The sequence below is a fragment of the Sorex araneus genome, chromosome 5 (assembly GCF_027595985.1).
Source record: "Sorex araneus isolate mSorAra2 chromosome 5, mSorAra2.pri, whole genome shotgun sequence".
NCBI lineage: Eukaryota > Metazoa > Chordata > Mammalia > Eulipotyphla > Soricidae > Sorex > Sorex araneus.
The window spans coordinates 63,729,748-63,750,030 of NC_073306.1; the positions used below are offsets into that span (position 1 = coordinate 63,729,748).

General features: G+C 38.2%; 1 protein-coding gene across 1 annotated transcript in view; it reads left to right on the forward strand.

Annotated features, from left to right (window-relative positions):
* Positions 1 to 15,275, forward strand: part of LHX8 (LIM homeobox 8) — a 31,349-nt gene extending 16,074 nt beyond the window's left edge. The window contains exons 8-9 of the mRNA XM_055140151.1: positions 9,641 to 9,824; positions 14,619 to 15,275. Of these exons, the coding sequence (XP_054996126.1) occupies positions 9,641 to 9,824; positions 14,619 to 14,695 (261 nt within the window). The 3' untranslated portion in view covers positions 14,696 to 15,275. The remainder of the gene's footprint in view (positions 1 to 9,640; positions 9,825 to 14,618) is intronic.
* Positions 15,276 to 20,283: the final 5,008 nt, after the last annotated feature.

Genomic DNA, 20,283 nt, shown 5'->3' on the forward strand with positions numbered 1-20,283 from the left:
ACATGTGATTATCCAAGGAAAGGATTGTGACAGTACATGGAAAAATTAAAGCTGGGGAAACCTAGGTATTATTAGTTAGGATTGCACAGCACAATTACATTTTATGAACAGGGATTTAATTGGAGGCGGTGGTCTAGAATTCATTTGAGAAGTATTTAATTGACTATACCCCAATGACAGTTCCTGACATGGCAGACAAGAAAGAATCCTGGGTATTATAATGGGGAAGCAGAGAGCAGTCATAGATAAGTCAAATTTGAGGTCAGAGTATCCATGGAAATAATGCCTATTGGTAGGAATATTAAAGTTAAAAGAAAACTGGTTTTGTTGATGGGGGAGGGAAGATAGGGTCTTTTTGACTTTGGTAATCACATAAGGATGGGGAAAATAGGCAGTTAAATGGGTATTTGAAAAGCTAAACAAGATTTAAGCAAAGAGCCCCAAGATTTTGAAATTAGATGAATCCTTTAGGAAGAGATTATAGACAGTAAAAAGTGAAGAATGGACTACAATAAAGTAGCAGAGTAGGAGATGCTCTTTAAACAGATATAAAGGTCAGTATTAAGGAGTACATCTGGTGTAGCTAAAGCAGTATGGAAGTCAAAGAAATGCTGGGCAACTTTTATTGGGTATAGGTCTTACTGAAAGAGTGGAGAAATAGAAATTATTATGAATATTATTCAAGGTATTTTTATGTAAATATAACCAGCAAGATGAAATTTGGTGGAGGGAAAAAGGCCAACATTATACATATGTTTTCTCATATTGGGTAGTTTTTTTTTGTTTTTGTTTTTGTTTTACTTTTTGTGTCACACCCGACGATGCTCAGGGGTTACTCCTGGCTCTGCACTCAGGAATTACTCCTGGCTGTGCTCAGGGGACCATATGGGATGCTAGGAATCGAACCCGGGTCGGCCGCATGTAAGGCAAACACCCTACCCACTGTGCTATTGCTCCAGCCCCTCTCATATTGGGTAGTTGGTAAAAAATTCCTATTTATTCTTCATCAAGTTCTTATTAAGCCTAAAGTAATTCATATTAACAAAAAATTCTACACAAAGACATTTATAAAAGATTTGATATTGCTATGGCTTCTCTAAAGATCTAGATTCCCAGAAGATTTGGTGACTACAATGTTTGAGACTGAAGAGGAAATTTCCATGAGTTTAGTACTTTCCAGATTTCTAGGGTTTTGTGTTTATTACAGAGTCACATATGTTGTGTGGGGAACATGGGGACATACCCAATATTACTTGGGTACTATTCCATGCTCGTACTCAAGGGTTACTTCCTGTGGTGCTCTGGGAACTGTGCAGTGCCTAGATTGAACGAGGGTTAGTTGCATGCAAGGCAAGGACCTTAACTCCTGTATTATCTTTCCAACCCAATTTCTTCAAAAAGACCTTATAGCCAGAGAGATAGTGCAGGATGTAAAGCACTTGCACTGCATGAAGGCAGTTCAGGTTCCCAAACAGCATGAGAAGTCAGGAGTAAGCCCTTAGTACCAATGGGTGTCTCCCACCCCCATACCATAATGAAAAGAACTGATAAGAAACCAATTTTAAAAGCATGACCCTAGTTTTAAAGAAAAGCTTAACAAGTCAGGAAAAATAGCACAGTGGGTAGGGCGTTTGCCTTGCACGCGGCCGACCCGGGTTCGATTCCCAGCATCCCATATGGTCCCCTGAGCACCGCCAGGGGTAATTCCTGAGTGCAGAGCCAGGAGCAACCCCTGTGCATCGCCGGGTGTGACCCAAAAAGAAAAAAAAAAAAAAGATCAGGATATAGTAAGAAAAGGAACTGTATAAAAGAAAAAGTATCTTTAAATATTAGTGACAAGCTACTTTGCAAAAGGTCTTTTCAAGGAAATTCTGGAGAATGTGTATTCCACTCATGAGGAGCTTTCAAAGCTCAGTGTGAAAGGTTATAAAAATGGGATAGGCTGCTTGGAAATAAGCTTCCCTTAGTTGAGATAGTTCATACTCAATGGACTGAGAGTTCCTTCTAATTTCAGAGTCAACACAATCAGTGACAGTGATGTCACAGCTAAGTGATCATCTAAGCTTTAGTCATTCTGAAATTAGAAGCAATGGAAAATGGAAAATTTTCTGAAGTTTTTTTCTGTTTGAAGAAGAATCCCAGACAAATCTGTCATACTATTTCTAGGTGGTTATATCACCAGAATTACCAACATGTTAACCTGATCCCAATCACTAAAACTTATAGACTAAATCCTGGTATGGTGGCTTTTAACATAGGAGAATTAAACTGAAATACTTTTGATAAAATTAGGGGCCACCTGGTACTATCTTTTGCCTCACACACAGCTGACCCGGGTTTCATTCCTAACATCTTATACGGTTACCCTAAGTGTTCCAGGAGTGATTCCTAAGTGCAGAGCAAGGAGTAAATCCTGAGAACCGCTAAATGTGGCTCCAAAACAAAAATATATAATAATAACAAAATAAAATTCTAAAGAGTATTAGAAAGCAAATATATTGCTGGTAAATATGCATGTTTTAAAAAATTTAAATATATAGCCCATTGTAGTATTTTTAAAGAATTACTATGTTCTCAAATAGTATTTATACCCTCTTTTCCCAGCCTAAGTATTGGGTACTTCTGGTATTCTTTTTTATAAAAGTTAAATAGTTTTGATTGCTGTACATGGATTCTAATATGCAAACTAGGTTACTCAAAGTTTAGGTGGGAGAAGCAATCTGTACATGGAATAGTCCCATCTTTGCTACCTTAAGTTTGCTTGGTAAGACATGAACAGAGAAGATAGTCATATTAACATTAAAAATTAAGTTGAGTGGGGCTGGAGCAATAGCACAGCGGGTAGGGCGTTTGCCTTGCACGCGGCCGACCCGGGTTCGATTCCCAGCATCCCATATGGTCCCCTGAGCACCGCCAGGGGTAATTCCTGAGTGCAGAGCCAGGAGCAACCCCTGTGCATCGCCGGGTGTGACCCAAAAAGAAAAAAAAAAATTAAGTTGAGTGATTCTCTTTTAACACTGTGCAGTCAGATACAAACATGGTTAAATAGTGACATTTTCCCCAACAAAATTCTGGAACCAGTTGCCATTGAGGTTTATTTAATTTTGATTGCTCCATATAGTGAATGTGACTTTTTAAATTATTGTTTTTCCATTTTTTCACTATAAAAACTGCAGTGAAAACAATGCATTACTTCATTTATTTAATTGTTTCCAGAGGATAAGAATCTAACAGTGGGATTGTTGAATTCAAAGATAATACCTTTTGGAGTCTTTAACTGGTAGCACAAAAATAGTCTTCTAGCAAGTTCATTTTAATTCTGCTAGGTACTATTTAAGAAAGTTTACAATCTACACGAACCCTGAATACTGTCATTTCAAATCCACAAGAATCCTGAATACTGTCACTCGTTTACATCATTTCTAATCTGGGAGCCAGAAAGTATTTTATGTTTGTTTCTTCTATTATCATGCTTGCTTATTTCATAATTTAAAAACGTATTTTTATCACTTTTCTACTGGAGTATTTTCCACATGTAACTTTTTTTAGATTAAAATATATATATATTTTGCTTTTTGGGTCACACCCAGCGATGCACAGGGGTCACTCCTGGCTCTACACTCAGGAACTACCCCTGGAGGTGCTCAGGGACCATATGGGATGCTGGGAATCGAACCCGGGTCAGCCACTTTCAAGGCAAATGCCCTACCCGCTGTGCTATCGCTCCAGCCCACTTTTTATATTTTTAATATATTCAGGTCACCCACTTCTTGGATAGTTTTGACCTCTTTTATGTTTTTCCACTGAGACAATATAGAATATTTTTTCAACATTTATAGTTCCATTTATTTACACCTAAACTTTACATGTAAACTGCAAATTTTGGAATTGAATTTTGTTAGATGTGAAAAAAGAATTCTTTACTCCTAAGTGATTATCTAAGTTCCATAATCAGTATTGTGCATAGATATCCCAATAATTAAATTGCTATCTTTTTACACACACTTAAGTTTTTTAATTTATTTTTTATTGAGTAGCCTTGAGATACAGTTATAAAGCTGTTCATGATCAGGTTTCAGTAATACAATGTTCCAACACCCATCACTTCACCAGTGTACATTTCTCACCACCAATGACCCCAGTTTCCCTCCTGCACTCTCCCCCCACCCACCCTGAAGCCTGTCTCTCTCTCTCTCTCTCTACCCGCCCCCCTTCCCTCTCTCCTTTCTCTTACATCTCTCTCTCCTCCCCCCCCCACTTCCTTATTTGGGGCATTATAGTTTGCAGTACAGATACTGATAGATTATGGTTGTTCTTTTACCTACTTTCAGCACATAGTCCTTATCCAGAGTAATCATTTCCAACTACCTTTGTCATAATGATCCCTTGTCTATCCCAACTGCCTTTTCCCCAAACACTTGAATCAGGCTTCAAATGTGGACCATTCCTCCTAGTCCTTATTTCTACTGTTCTTGGGTATTAGTCTCATATTTTTTTATATATTCTACAAATGAGTGTAATCATTCTATGTCTGTCCCTCTACTTCTGATTCATCTCATGATACTCTCCATGTCAATTCATTTATAAGCAGATTTCATGACTTCATTCTTCCTGACAGCTGCTTAGCATTCTATTGCATAGATGTACCATAATTTCTTTAACTAGTCTTCTGTTATGAGGCACTCAGATTGTTTCCAGAATCTGGTTATTGTGACTAGTGCTGCAATAAACACAGAAGTACAGTTGACATTTCTGCCATATGTTTTTAGGACCCTGGGGTATATTCCCTGAAGTGATACTGCTGGGTCATATGAAAGCTCAATTTCTACACACTAAATGCCTGTCTTTGACTCCTTGACTTTATAAAGATTCATTCATTTTCATTAGCCTTTTCATTTGCAAAATGTCTACCTGGGCTGTTTTCAGCTTATGTAGTTTATAATTTGGGACTAAAAAAAAAAATCCTTAAAATAGGTGCCTTAGAAGAAAATTTAACTTCTGTTAGAGGTTTGTAAAGCAGAAGGAGGAAGTTTCTAGTCAAAAAGAAAGTCAAAAGGACTTTGATTTAAATTCTGAAGCTCAATAATCCTCATGTCAAAAGTTACTTTTAAAAAAAAGTATATACTTTTTTAAAAGTGTGAATCACAGTTACAAAGCTGTTTCATCAGTGTATATTTCCTGCCACCTATGTCCCCAATATCCCTCCAGCCCTCTCACCCCTCTAGCCTGTCTCAATGGCAGACCCTTTCTTCTTCTCTGTCTCCCTTATGCTTCCTTTTAGGTACTGTGGTTTGCAATACTGTTACTGAAAGGGTATCATGCGTATCATTTTATCTCCTTTTTGTACCCAGTTCTTATCCAGAGTGATCATTTTCAATTATCATTGTCACAGTGGTCCTTTCTCTGTCCTAAGTGCCCTCTATCTCCTAACCTTTACCTTTTGGGAAGCTTTCTGCCATGGCCCAGTCCTCATGATGCTCGTTTCTGTTGTCTGGGTATTATTCTTATGACACGGTGTTTTTTTTTTAAATCCCACGTATGAGTGTGATCATTTGATGCCTGTCCCTTTCTCTCTAACTCATTTCACTTGGCATGGTACTCTCTATATCCATTCATGTAAGAGTTACTTTTTAATGTCTGGAATTCTCAACTATATTTTGCTGTTCTTATCTATGACACCTTACGTGTAGACATCTTTCTCTGCTTCATTACCTAAAGATGATCTTCTAGAGGATCTATTTGAAATGGTATTAGTAATTTTGCCGTTTGTCATATCTTCATGTTTATTTCTAAAGTCTGGTCTGGGATATTTTTCTTTCTTTGAAAAAATGGGATTAAGAAATTGAATAGTGTGATATACAATTTATTGAAGCTAATGAGATTTTGTGGGAACTCAGAACCTAGTTGGCATGAGAATTAGGTGAGCTGTAGCCCTCTGCAGTCTGGCACTGTCGTGACTGGGAGGAAAGGCAGATGGCTGCAGCTTCCTCGTGTGTTGGTTGAGTAACAGTGGTGAGACTGGAGCCTATGGACAGAACTTCGATGGAAAACTACAGGTGTGGTCTCAATTGATATCCAAGTAGAACAGTTTAGAAAATTGTGGGGAAAGCTGTGGCATTTACTTTTTTTTCTTTGATATATCCCTAACATTGTCCCCGAAACCTTCAAGACCCACTCTTTACTATCTGGTTAGCACTACTCCGTCAGTTAGTACTTTGCCAGCCCTCTGCTTTTGAGTTCCAGTGAGTGACAGCATGTTTTCAAAATCAGTTCAACTTTTTCTTACCTTTCTTTTCAATTTTTTTCACCTTTTCCTTTTTATATATTGTTCCTTTGTCCCAGATTATTTGGTCCGGATTTCCTTGTCCATCAAGTGATCTCTTTTTACACCTCCACAAAGATGGCTGCTCCTTACCTCTCCTGGGCTGTCTCCTCTGGTCCCTAATGTTCTTTTTCTTCCTTTGTTTCTGGTTTTGGATTCACCACAAGTGGTGCTCAGGAATCACTCCTGGAGGTGCTTTAAGAATCTTATGAGATGCTGGTAGTCAAATCCAGGTCAGCTGTCTGATCTCCCTCCAGACCTGATTGCCAATGTTCTTATCCTAATATTCTAATTTTTTTTCTATCCCTTCATTTCTTTTCATGACAGAATTGTTTGGAGTGAGGGAAAATTAATTAATATTTTAATAGGGTTATATTATGTAGTCAGGTACTTCAGTGACAAAATTCTGGACAATGTTAGCTTTACTTACCCTGACCTAAATGCAAAACCCATGGGCTGGAGTGAGAGCACAGTGGGTAGGGTGTTTGCCTTGCATGCAGCCGACCCGGGTTCGATACCCAGCATCCCATATGGTTCCCTGAGCACCACCAGGAGTAATTCCTGAGTGCAGAGCCAGGAATGACTCCTGTCCATTGCCGGGTGTGACCCAAAAAGCAAAAAAAAAAAAAATTAAATATCACTGTCACTGTCACTGTCATTCCATTGCTCATCGATTTTGTTGGAGCGGGCACCAGTAACATCTCTCATTGATAGACTTATTGTTACTGTTTTTGGCATATCCAATACGTACAGGTAGCTTGCCAGGCTCTGCCATGCAGGCGCGATACTCTCCGTAGCTTGCCAGGCTCTCGGAGTGGGGCGGAGGAATTGAACACAGGTCGGCCGCGTGAAAGGCGAACACCCAACCGCTGTGCTATTGCTCCAGCCCCATAAATAAATAAAAATAAATAAATGTAAAACTCTGCTTAGCCTGAATTTTACTTTCTCTGAGAGTGGACAGCAGGGTGTAGTTAGCTCTTTCCATCCTGTGAGCTCATTCATTTGGGTATGTTTATATTTTATTCTATTTTTTAAAAATTTTTATTTTATTGAATCACCGTGATGAAAGTTACAAAGCTTTCAGGTTTAAGTCTCAGTCATATAATGATCAAACCCCCATCCCTTCACCAGTGCACCTGTTCACCCACCAAGAACCCCAAAATACCCCCTCCTACATCTCCCCCGTGCACCTGAGTGGCTAATGATCTTCACTTTATTCTCACTATATTTTGGATACATTCAATATTTCAACAGAGTACTGACTATTATCATTTGAAATTTTCCCCCAACAATCAAACCTGCTGAAAAGGAATCATTTGATAGTTTGTTTTCCATTGCTGAGAATGAAAATTATAGGTTTTGGATTTCTGTTGTTTTAGTTCAGTTTACAGTCTAGATGCATTTCTATAAGTCTCTGGGTGCCAAAATGAGTTAGTAGACCTCCCGGATCATAGTCTTTAAGGAGCAGAGGGGCCATGTCCTGTGTGGCTGCTCTGGATCTCATCTGGGCAGAGAGCGTGCCGGTAACACCCCCATCCCATGATCTCTTGCGTGCCACGTCACTACAAGCTCGTATCTCTGGGTTGTGAGTTCTGGAGATTGGCGGATGCCACGTGGGCGCTGCTGTTGCTGCTGCTGCTATTGCTTACCCTGTAGAAAGAAAGCGTTGGAAGAGAAAATCCTTCCCCCTTCCCAGGCGGCATGGGGTTGTAGCTCAGCTCACAATCTAGATGCATTTCTGTAAGTCTCTGGGAGCCAAAATGGGTTAGTAGACCTCCTGGATCATAGTCTTTAAGGAGCAGAAAGGCTGTGTTGTGCGCAGCTGCTCCGGATCTCATCTGGGTGGAGCTATATTTTATTCTACTTAAATATTGCCAGTATTGTTATTATAAATCTGACCTTAATGTACATCTTACAGAGCAGGCTCTGCATTCACAAAGAGAAAACATAGAAGGTTAAAATGTGATTGGAATAACAGAGTCAAGTTGTTTGTAAAAAGCTATAAGTTCACAGTAAGGATTTTCAGTTATTTGAAAAGTGATTTGAACCCAAGTGCCAAAGAACAGAAGACTGGTTAAAGAAACTTTGGTACATCTACATAATGGGATACTATGCAGCTATTAGGAAAAATGAAGTCATGAAATTTTCTTATAAGTGGATGGACATGGAGAGTATCATGTTAAGTGAAATGAGACAGAAAGAGAGGAACAGACATAGAATGAATGCACTCATTTGTGGAATATAAAATAACATAATATGAGACTTAACACCCAAGAACAGTAGAGACAAGGGCCAGGAGGATTGCTTCACAATTAAGAAGCCTGACTTATGTGCTTAGGGAGAAGGCAATTGGAATAGAGAAGGGACCACTGAGTCAACGATGGTTGGAGGGATTACTCTGGATGGGAGATGTGTGCTGAAAGTAGATAAAGGACCAAACATGACGGCATCTCAGTATCTGTATTGAAAGCCAGAATGCCCAAAAGTAAGAAGGACATAGTCTGACATAGAGGCAGGGAGTGCGATGGGGTGGGGATGGCAGGAGGGATCCTGGGGACATTGTGGTAGAAAATGTACACTGGTGGAGGGATGGGTGTTCAATCATTGTATGACTGAAACTCAGTCATGAAAGCCTTGCAACTGTGTCTCACAGTGATTCAATAAGAAAAAAAAATGGTTTGAAGTAAGTCCAACAGGCATCTAAGAATACATTTAGTAGTTTTTTTCTCCTTTAGGTTTTGATTAAAAGTCTCCCCCTTTTTGTATGCCAAATAACAATATAAAAAGGAGGGCAACTTCAAGAATTCTTGAATCCTTTTCACCACCTCATCTTCTTTTACTTATTAGAAGATGCCTATTTAGTATAAAATAGATTCCAAGTCAAATCACTAGATATTAAATGAACAAAAGAAATCCATTACTTGCTAAAAAATTTTCTTTCCTATCAAAAGAAGCTTCTTAAAAGTTTATCAGATGGGGCTGCAGTGATAGCACAGTGGGTAGGGTGTCGGCCTTGCATGCAGCCAGCCTGGGTTAGATTCCCAGCATCCCATATGGGTCCCCTGAACACCACCAGGAGTAATTCCTGAGTACTGAGCCAGAAATAACCCTTATGCATCGCTGGGTTTGACCCAAAAAGTAAAACAAACAAACAAACAAACAAAAAAAACCACACACACACACAAAACCCCAAAAGTTCTTCAGAAGCTTATTTGTTTATATAGTAGAGAACTGGGATTGTATTCCTCTTAGTTGAGTTGGTAAATGTGCTCAGAAGCAGGTATGTGATGCTGCTGTATTTCTTATCTCATCCCTCAGGTGTGGTTTCAAAATTGTAGAGCACGCCACAAGAAACACGTCAGTCCTAATCACTCCTCCTCTGCCCCAGTCACAGCGGTCCCACCTTCCAGGCTGTCTCCACCCATGTTAGAAGAAATGGCTTATTCTGCCTACGTGCCCCAAGATGGGACGATGTTGACTGCGCTGCATAGTTATATGGATGGTAGGTATCCCAGCACCTAACAGCTGTCTGCCAAGCAATGAGTAGCTGACTTAGAGAGAACCTAGTTTTTTGTTAGATTATAAATAGGGTTGACATTTTGAAGTGTGACTACAGTAGAAGCAGAAAAATACTGGTTTGGTGGGTGCAGTGAGGAGCAGAAGTACCCACACATTCCTATTTCTGTGAATATATTTTTAAAAGACAGGTTTAATACCCATTTTACCGCTGAAATGCAGCTGTTGATAATGATTTTTAGTGCTTTATTTCACTTAGAAAAATATTTGCTTTTCACTGATAAATATGTAAATAATTTATTTTCCTATGGTCCGAGAAAGTATTTGCACTGAGAGTTTTAGATTGTGGTTTATTGAGTTTCATTAAGACTTTTAATTGAAATACAACATACAGTTAGAACAGTGTACACATAGTATGCAGCTTGGTGAATAAAGAGCATATCTACATAAATATTATGCATATAAAGTAATAGACCCTAATTAACACCCTAGGAACCTCTCTTGTGTTCCTTCTCAATTATTACCATCTTCCTACAAAGCAACTTCTCCTTGACTTTTAAAAATCAATTTTCAGTTTTGCCAGTTTTCAAACTTTATATAAATTGAACCATAATCTATTATAGTGTGTCCTTTTTAAAATTACCTTGTTCATGAGATTCATCTGTAGTATAATAATTGGATTTTGTTATCTAGAATTCCACTGTAAGAATATGCCATAATTTATTCATTTTAATGATATTTGTATTATTTTCCATTTTTTAAAGTATGCTGCTACGTACTTGATTGTACATGTTTTTTGGTGCACATTCATTCGCTCTTCACGTTGGCATGTACCTGGGAGTTGAACTTAGGGCTATAGGCTACAAACATGCTCAACTTTACTTGACTCTGCCAGTTTTCCATAGTGGGTGAACCAGTCTATTATTGGACCAGCAGTACAAAATTTCAAGTTCACCTCTTTGATATGGTATAGAATAAGCATCAGCAAATTTAGCTAATTTTAATTTGCTTTTCCTTTGTGATTGATTAAGTGGAGCATCCCTCATGCAACCACATCCTTTTTGGATGAAAAGCCTATTCATGTCTTTTGTCTTTTAATCTATCAACTTTTATATTTTCTGACCCTTTTACTTTTATTCCTTTGACTTGTTTTAATTCTCACTAACTCCTATTCCTAGTGATTTGCTTCTTTCTTTTATCTTCAAGATATGTTTTGTTGAGAACAGTTCCTATTTTTAGTGTTTTTTAAATCAGTTTCTTTCTTCATGAAAGTGATTATCTTGTGACTAGTTTAAAAATTTTTTATCACTATTAATTCATTATCACATGAAAGTAATGAAGATTCATGTCCCCCCCCCTTTTTTTTCCTATTTGGGTCACACCCAGCAATGCTCAGGGGTTATTCCTGATTCTGCACTCAGAATTACTCCTGGCAGTGGCCGGAGACCATATAGAATTCTGGGGCTTGAATCGGGTCGGCCTCATGCTAAGCAAACACCCTATCTGCTCTCGCTCTAGCCCTTACTCTTTTATCTTCTAGAAATATTGTTTTGCCTTTGATATTTAGATTGATAATATATCTAAAATTGTGTTTTAGAGTTGTGGTGTGAGTCAGGGAAATTAAGCTTTATTGTTGCTGTGCGTATGAAAATACTGATTTTCCAAATGTTTTGCAGCATCATACTTGTCATAAATCAAGTTTGTGTTCATGGTTTAATCTTTATTTTATTTGTCTTTTCATATTGTTAACTATTTGAATTATGCTAGGTCTATAATCCCTTAACTCTGGTAATGTAGACTTTTGTACTTTATTTTTCTAGTTGATATTATTTATACTTTGCATTTCCACAAATTTTTATCACTTTCTCAATTTCTACATCATAAAAGGAAAAGCAGATGTTCCTGATTAATCTATTAGGTCAATGCATAGCTATATTTTTTCCTGTTTTTTTTTTAGGGGGGTGGGGGAACTATTCCAGACACTGTTCAGGGGACCATGTAGTGTCACGCATGGAACCTGGGCCCTCAACATATAAAACATGTGCTGCATCCTTCCTAGCTACTCTCCAGACCTGTGTTGCTTTTTAAAAAATTTTTTTTCGTTTTGGGGTCACATCTGTCAATGCTCAGAGGCTACTCCTGGCTCTACACTCAGGAATTACTCCTGATGGTGCTCAGGGGACCACATGGGATGCCAGCAGTTGAACCCTCTCAGTGGCTCAGTGGCATGCAAGGCGGCCATCTCTCCAGCTCATGTTGCCATCTTAAAACTCTTTCAGACAACTGTTTCTTTTAGACCAGTGTTTCTCAGCCTGTTTCCAATCATGGTCCCCTTCTGTTTTCTTCCTGTGACTTTCCTGTCCAACCACTTGCCCCCCTACTCTGTTTCAATGGGTACCCATTTAGGCAATTTTCTTCTGTGGCTCCTTGAAATATCCTGGAGGGCCCATATGGATAGGCCCACAAATACTTAGGTGTAGTCATAAGTATTTAATTTGGTTGTTAATGTTCTTTTCTCTTTGTCAAAATCTGGGTTGGTGGTTATTTACTTTCAGCACTGTAGCACTGTCCTCCCATTGTTCATCAATTTGCTTAAGCAGGCACCAGTAACGTCTCCATTGTGAGACTTGTTGTTACTGTTTTTGGCATATAGAATACACCACGGGTAGCTTGCCAGGCTCTGCCATGCGGGCAGGATACTCTTGGTAGCTTGCCGGGCTCTCTGAGAGGGACACAGCAATCAAACCCAGGTCGGCTACATGCAAGGCAAATGCCCTATCTGCTGTGCTATTATTCCAGTCCTATATTTCAGCACTGTAAATATCTGAAAACATTGTATTCTGACTCCCACTGTTTCATTTTTTAGAATATGTATAACTAACTTGATCCTGTTTGTTGTTGAAGTCAGCAATGGTTCTGATTTTTGCTGCTTTGAAAGTGAATGTCTTTTCCCCCCATATTTTTCACTTTGTGTCTAGCATTCTGCTGGAGGGTGGTAGTGGGGGGCAGGGAGGTTGTGGAGTTGGAAGTTGATCCACAACCTCTGGTGCTCAGGGGTTATTTCTGGCCCTGTAGCCCAAGACTCACTCTTGCTCAGCAGTTCTCTTTCAAAGATTGTTACTTCCCAGATGAAAATCTTCTCATACTTCAAGTTTTTGATGCTCCATGCTTCAATTTATATATTTTTTTCTGACATATTATAGTTCACTATTTCTCCCATATCTAATATCTTTTTAGATGCATCAATTAGTATCAGTAATGGTTAATATCTGTTATTGTATCTTTAATTTCAGAATTCAGTTTTAGAATTTCATTTCTTTTATATAGCTGCTCCTTCTATGTGGTGCTCACTGGTGTGTCACTTTATCTCTTGATTATTCTTATATTAGATCATATTTATACTAAAGTTCTAATGACTAATATATGAGCCTTTTATGGATCTGCTTTCTTTTTCCTCTTTATTTTACAGCTAAATCTTGTCTTCTTATTTGCCTTGCTTTTTCTCATGTTTTAGGTATACTGCACATAAGAAACTAGAACTTGAGGGGTCAGAAAGAAGTACAATGGTTAAGACACTTGTTTTGCACATGGCTGACCAGGGTTCAATCTGAAGCACCCATGTGGTCCCCTGAGCCCTGCCAGGAGTGATCCCTGAGTGCATAGCCAGGAGTAAACCTGAGCTCCACTGGGTGTGGCTTTCCAAAACCCCAAAAGCAAACACAGAAACTAGAACTTGAGGATCTGGATGATATCTCCCATCTTCCAACAAAAATGAAAGGATTTAGTTTTGCCTCTGGCAGAGAGTTCAGACTATGGATAAAATAGACTTAATCCGGAGCTAGGGATTTCTGTATTTCTGGATCATTATTGAGATTTAGCCCTTTGAAAGCCTCCTGAAAGCATGGGTTTAGCTTTATTTGTAGTTAATTTTTAGTAGAACTTTTCCACTGGTCCCTGTTCTTGAATTTTTATTTTCTACTAACCAAAATCTAACTTTTGAAAATTATGCTAAATCTTACAGCCATTTGAAAACTTTTATTTTAAATATTTCTTCTTTTAAAAATTGTTACTGGCCTTGCTTGGTGGGGTAAGTATCCTCATCGTATTTCCCTCTTCTTTGGGGACTCGACTCTTTAAGGTATTACCATTTTGGAATATTCCAGATGCCTTAAATTACATTTTAAAAATTTTTGTCCATTTAGTGGCTGAAAGGGAACCTTGGTTTGAAGCAGTGTCACCCTTGCTGAAAGTGGAAATTTCATTCTTTCATTAAATGAGAAATCAGAGCATATATCATTGTGCCATTCACTTACAGTCATCAAATTTTTCACATGAATTGCTGTAGTGTTGCCTGAGTTAATTTTTTTTCAAATGTATGTTAGGGAAGTTGCAGGTAAGCATTAATAAGTAAAAAAATAGGGAGAATACTATGTAGTCACCTTCATATGAAAGCTAGCAATGTCACTGCAAAGTTAATGTGTCTTTCTGAGATTAAAGGGTAATGTGCAGTGAATGGGGTATGGATGGAGGACATTAAAGTGGCAAAAGTTTGTGGCCCCAAATAAAGATTTGGGGATAAACTGTTTCTGGATCCCTGTTTAATGCCAGATCCATTATGCTAAGTTAATGCTCCAGCTGAGGTCCATGGAATGAGTGTAGCTTGGTGCCCTCAGCTATAGTGAGTAATAAAGCACATTGCCTTGGTTTGTTCTTGTTTTTTTTTTTAATCAGTTTTATTCACCCTAGAAAACTGATCCAAAAATTTCTTTCTATTTTGTAGCTCATTCACCAACTACTCTTGGACTCCAGCCCCTGTTACCCCATTCAATGACACAACTGCCAATAAGTCATACCTAATTCCTTTTTTCAGGGATAGAAATGATTAAGGATATAAACATGTCATTTATTGTGTATAAAATACCATTGAAAAGATATTAATGTTAATTTTTTATTTAACACCCAACGCATTTCCAACATCATTTTGCTGCCCAGGTATGTATCTATAGTTGGCCTGCAAGACACTTTTATTGATTATTCATTCTTTGGTAAAATTTATGTTTACAAGAAGGAAACAAATCAGAACTTTTTTGTATTGTCTGGAGATAGTTCACTCTAGTATGTATCTGTTAATTTATTTGTCATCAAAAGAGCACTTTGCCTAAAAGAAAGGACTGACAAGTGTGCAAAATGTTTACAATCTTTTGTGAAATTGTAGTTTATCATTAGTTTGTATCTGTAAGTTATTGTTATAAATATTACTTTTATTTTTTGTTATATACAACTTTATACTTTGAAGCTTCTATCTGTGAATTTGCAACTGAAATTTATTTTGCCAATGTTTTCGGATGAATTAAATAAAGCTTCTGTTTTAGCATGCCATGCAAACACATTATTGTGTTTATGGTTGATGAATTCTGTTTGTAAATAACACTATAGTTTAATAAGCCCATCATTCTAAGTTTATTAAATATTTTTCATTCTTGTGAACGTTTCACTTTGTCATTTTTGTGTGATTTTAGCAGTATCTTACTCACTTTAAAAATATAGCGACTCTTGACTTGGTCATTTTGTTTTGAGCTGTGATGTGATTCCTGTAAATAAGAAATTTGTAAATAATTTCACTTATTAAACAAGGAACTCATAAACACATCTAATTTGCAAATAATCTGTTTTGATTAGCTGATAAAGCCAGTTTGAAAAAAGAGGTAGGCTTTGCAAAACCCTTTGAAAAACTCCAAACTCAAGTTGAAATATGGATCATATGAATATATTTCTTCAGGGGTAAAAAAGACAAAGTATTTGGAGTTGAAAGAGACAGAATGATTGCACTCATTTGTGGAATATTAAATAACATAGTATGAGACTAAGGGGCTGGAGCGATAGCACAGCGTTGGGCTTTTGACTTGCACGCGGCCGACCCCTGTTCGATTCCTCCGCCCCTTTCGGAGAGCCCGGCAAACTACTGAGGGTATGGAGCCTGCACGGCAGAGCCTGGCAAGCTACCCGTGCGTATTGGATATGCCAAAAACAGTAACAATAAGTCTCTCAATGAGAGATGTTACTGGTGCCCACTCGAACAAATCGATGAGCAGTGGGATGACAGTGATATATACAGTGAGACTAAGATCCAAGGAAAATAGAAACAAGAGCCAGGACTATTGGTCCACCGTTGGAAGCCTGCCTCTTGATCTGGGGGAGAAGGCAGCTCGAACAGAGAAGGGACAACTAAGTCAATGATGTTGGAGAGATAGTTTGGGATGGGAGGCATGTGCTGAAAGTAGACAAAGGACCAAACATGATGACCTTTCAGTATCTGTATTGTAAACCATAATGCCACAAAGTAGAGAGAGAAGGAAGGAAGGAAAGTGCCTGCCATAGAGTCAGGGGTTGGGGTGGGGTGAGGATGGCAGGAAGGATACTGGGGACATTGGTAGTGGAAAATGTACACTGGTGGAGGGATGGGTGTTCGATCATTGTATGACTGAAACTCAATCATGAAAGCTTTGTAACTGTATTTCATGATGATTCATTAAAAAAAGAAAAACAAAAGTTATAGAAAATAAAATAAAATTTTCTATTCAAGACAAGAGCAAAATCAAAAGGTATTTGGAGTTGATGAGTAATTTCTAGAGCAGTGACTCTCATACTTTTACTTCTAAGTGAACACCTTCTAGGGTTGTGATCTCGAGGGTCTGAGAGCAGAAATGTAAAGCTAAGGACTTTATCTTGTCTAGTAGCAGATGCATCTCAGAGGATTACAAATCTCAGAGATTAAAGAATTTAATCAGTACTTGTTTATTATCCTTCATCTGCCAGTCAGTTTTCTTTTTTGTTTTCCCAATGTAATGAGAAATTAAAATCTCAATTTTAAGTCTTTATTTGACCCACTATATTCACATCTGGCTGGGAACTGGAAATAATAGTGGAATATTTGTAATTCAATTCTAGTCATCATAAATACAACCAGAAAGCTCTCACATGAATTTAAGTGACTGTCTTAAACCAGAAGTAACAAACTTTCTGTGACATAAAGAGTGAACATTTTTTTAGTGTTTAAATCTGTCACTCCAGTTACTCTTTTTGGCCCCAAACAAAGAATGTAGCCAACAGTTGCTCTATATAATCTTGTGAGACTGATGCTTATCTCTGGGTTTTTGTCTACCTGTCTTCAGCATGAAGTGGTAAGTCAATTTTACCTATCCCAGATGTTTGGGAAAGTTCTTGTAGTCTAGCCAAACTGCACTGTTAATAGCATGTGGCCCAATTGGATATAATAGACATCACTTAGTTTAGAAGATGCTTGATTGTATTAGGTTGTTCTCTCTTTCTCTCTTTCCCCCTTTCTGCCTCCCTCTCTCACTCTTGCTCTCCCTTCTGTGCTCACTACCCCCTGTACAGATTTTACAAAGCATATTACTTATCTTTTTTTTTTGTTCCAAACATAAGTGATCAGAGTTACTTCCGATCAGAGTTACTTCTGATCACTTATGTTTGGGATTTCCATAACAGAGAAGTTCAAAGCTGTCACAAGGATTAAAACCTCTATCTTATTTATTTGATGTTAATTATGAAATGAGGTAGACATGAAAGTACTAAAAATATTTATGTGATACAAACATGATTGTTTTCATTTCTCTTTGTAGAAGTCAGGGAACCTAATTTTTATTAATTTATTTATTTATTTATTGCTTTTTGTGTCACACACAGCGATGCTCAGGGGTTATTCCTGGCTTTGCACTGAGAAATTACTCCTGGCGGTGCTTTGGGGACCATATGGGATGCCAGGGATAGAACCCGTGTTGGCCACATGCAAGGCAAATGGCCTACCACTGTACTATCACTTTGGCCCCAGGACCTAATTTTTAACTTTAAGTGATAAAAAGTTATGATTAGGAAAAAAAACTGAAGAATTCAGTACTAGCATTTAGGAACAGTACTGGTTTTCTTGAAATTGGGAGTGATCAAATAGCTTTGTGAAGGTTGAAGGAAGAAAACTTGATTAGCCATTCAGAGATTTGTGAGCTATTAGAGGGTAATGATAACTCTTTTTTTGGTTATGCAAGTCAATTGAATCCCATTCAAACCTCTAAGTTAAAAGAAAGCAAACTATTATGCAAAGATCGTTCTTAAAATTCCACATTAATTATAAATTCTCTATTTTGAGTATCTCATTAAAAATATTTAGAATCAGTATTTTTGTTTCTTGGTCACACCTAGTGGTACTCAGGGACTTCTCCATGTTCAGTGCGCAAAGCAGGGGTTGCTCTTAGCTGTTCTTGCTTGCCCAAGTGTTACCAGGGATAGAACACAGGTCTTCTGCATGCATATCATACTCTATAGCCTACTGGGTTCTCTCTCCTGCCCCTGCTCTTGTTTTTAAAAACTGTTACAGGCATTTGAAAACTGATTGCAATATTTATTTGTTCTGGTTTGGGGGCCATATCCAACGGTGCTCAGAGATTAGTTGTGACTCTGATAGGGGATCACTTCTATTTTCAGTGGAATTAATAACAAGTATTTTTTTTCACTTTCATAGTTAAATGATAATTTCTAAGAACCTTGTATATTATTACTTTGTGTGAAGCTTTATATTTTAAGGCACTGTTTCTTATAAATGGGATAAGACAAGTTACCACTTATGTGACTTCTTCCCATTATTTTGTATATGAATAATGGGACTCTCCTTTAGTATTTATTCAGTTGCAATCATTTAATGATTTTTATTGTTATACAATAATATGCCATTTGTCTTGTTGATTATATTGGTACCTTTGCTTATTTGGCCTTTAACATTTTTCAGTCACTTTCTGCATGTCATTTTGCCCCCCCCCCATTCAATTGAGGGGAACTGAAATTTAAAGAATATTAATTCCCATAATAAGACATTCAGATTAATTTACTTATTTATATCTGGCAGTGCTCTGAGATTACTTCCAGCTTTGTGTTTAGAGAGCACTCCTTGCAGGGCTTGGGGGACTATGTGGGGTGCTAGTGATCTAACCCAGGCACATGCAAGACAAATGTCCTACCCATTATACTATCTCTCTGGCCAAGATCTCTGGACTTAATGTGCACAAGATTTCCAGAGCTTAAGTTTTTATATGTAAATCTGTAAATAGCTCATAAAAATGCATTTGTAAGTGCTTTATTAAGAAAGTCGCATGGGAGAGCCTGGCAAGCTCTCCATGGCGTATTCACATGACAAAACCAGTAACAATGGTGGGTCTCATTCCCCTGACCCTGAAAGAGCCTCCAATGTGACACCTTTGGGAAGGACAAATAAAGAGAGGCTTCTAAAATCTCAGGGCTAGCAGGAATACCACTTCTGGGAATATAACCCGGAGAAGCAAAAAGATATAGCCAAAAATGACATCTGCACATGTATGTTCATCGCAGCACTGTTTATAATAGCCAAAATCAGGGAAAAACCCGAATGCCCAAGAACAGATGACTGGCTAAAGAAACTTTGGTACATCTACACAATGGAATACTATGCAGCTGTCAGAAAAGATGAAGTCATGAACTTTGCATACAAATGGATCAATATGGAAAGTATCATCCTAAGTGAAATGAGTCAGAAAGAGAGAGACAGACATAGAAGAATTGCACTCATCTGTGGAATATAAAACAACAGAATGGAGCCCTAACACCCAAGAATAACAGAAATAAGTACCAGATTTGCTCGGTGGCTTGGAGACCAGCCTCACATGCTGGGGGAAAGGGCAGCTCAGATAGAGAAGGGAATACCAAGCAAAAATGTGGTGGGAGGACCCATTCGGGATGGAAGAGGCGTGCACGGAGTAGAATATAGACTGAACACATTGGCCACCCAAGACCTCCATTACTAACCACAACGCCCAAAGGGAGAGAGGGAACAGATGGGAATGTTCTGCCAAAGAGGCGGAGTGGAGAGGGGAATAGGGTGGGGGGGGGTGGGATGGATGATGGGGTCATCAGCAGAGAACGGGCGCTGGTGGAAGGATAGATACTCAAGCTGTATATGACTGAAACAAAAGCATGAGAATATGTAAACCTGTATCTGTACCCCCATGGTGATTCATTAATAAAAAAATTAAAATTAAAAAAAATACTTGTTAAAAAGAAAAGTCCCTTTAGCAGTGTGTAGCAGTCAGGGCTTTACTTTCCAACAGAGTATTAAATATTGTAGTACAGATTTTATGGATCAAAATAAGACCATATAGCCATAAAAAATAAAATAAAATCTCAGGGCTAGGATAAATGGAGTTGTTACTGAGACTGCTTGAGAAAATTGATGATCAATGGGATGATGATGATGATGATGATTAAGAAAGCATGAGTTAACAGGATGAACCTTACCAGAGAGTGGACCGGTAGGAAAACCCAGATATGTGGGAACCCGTGACTGAGATCTCCAAGCCTGCTTGGATCGGGACTGGGCCTCCTCCCCACAGGTGCCCAGTTTT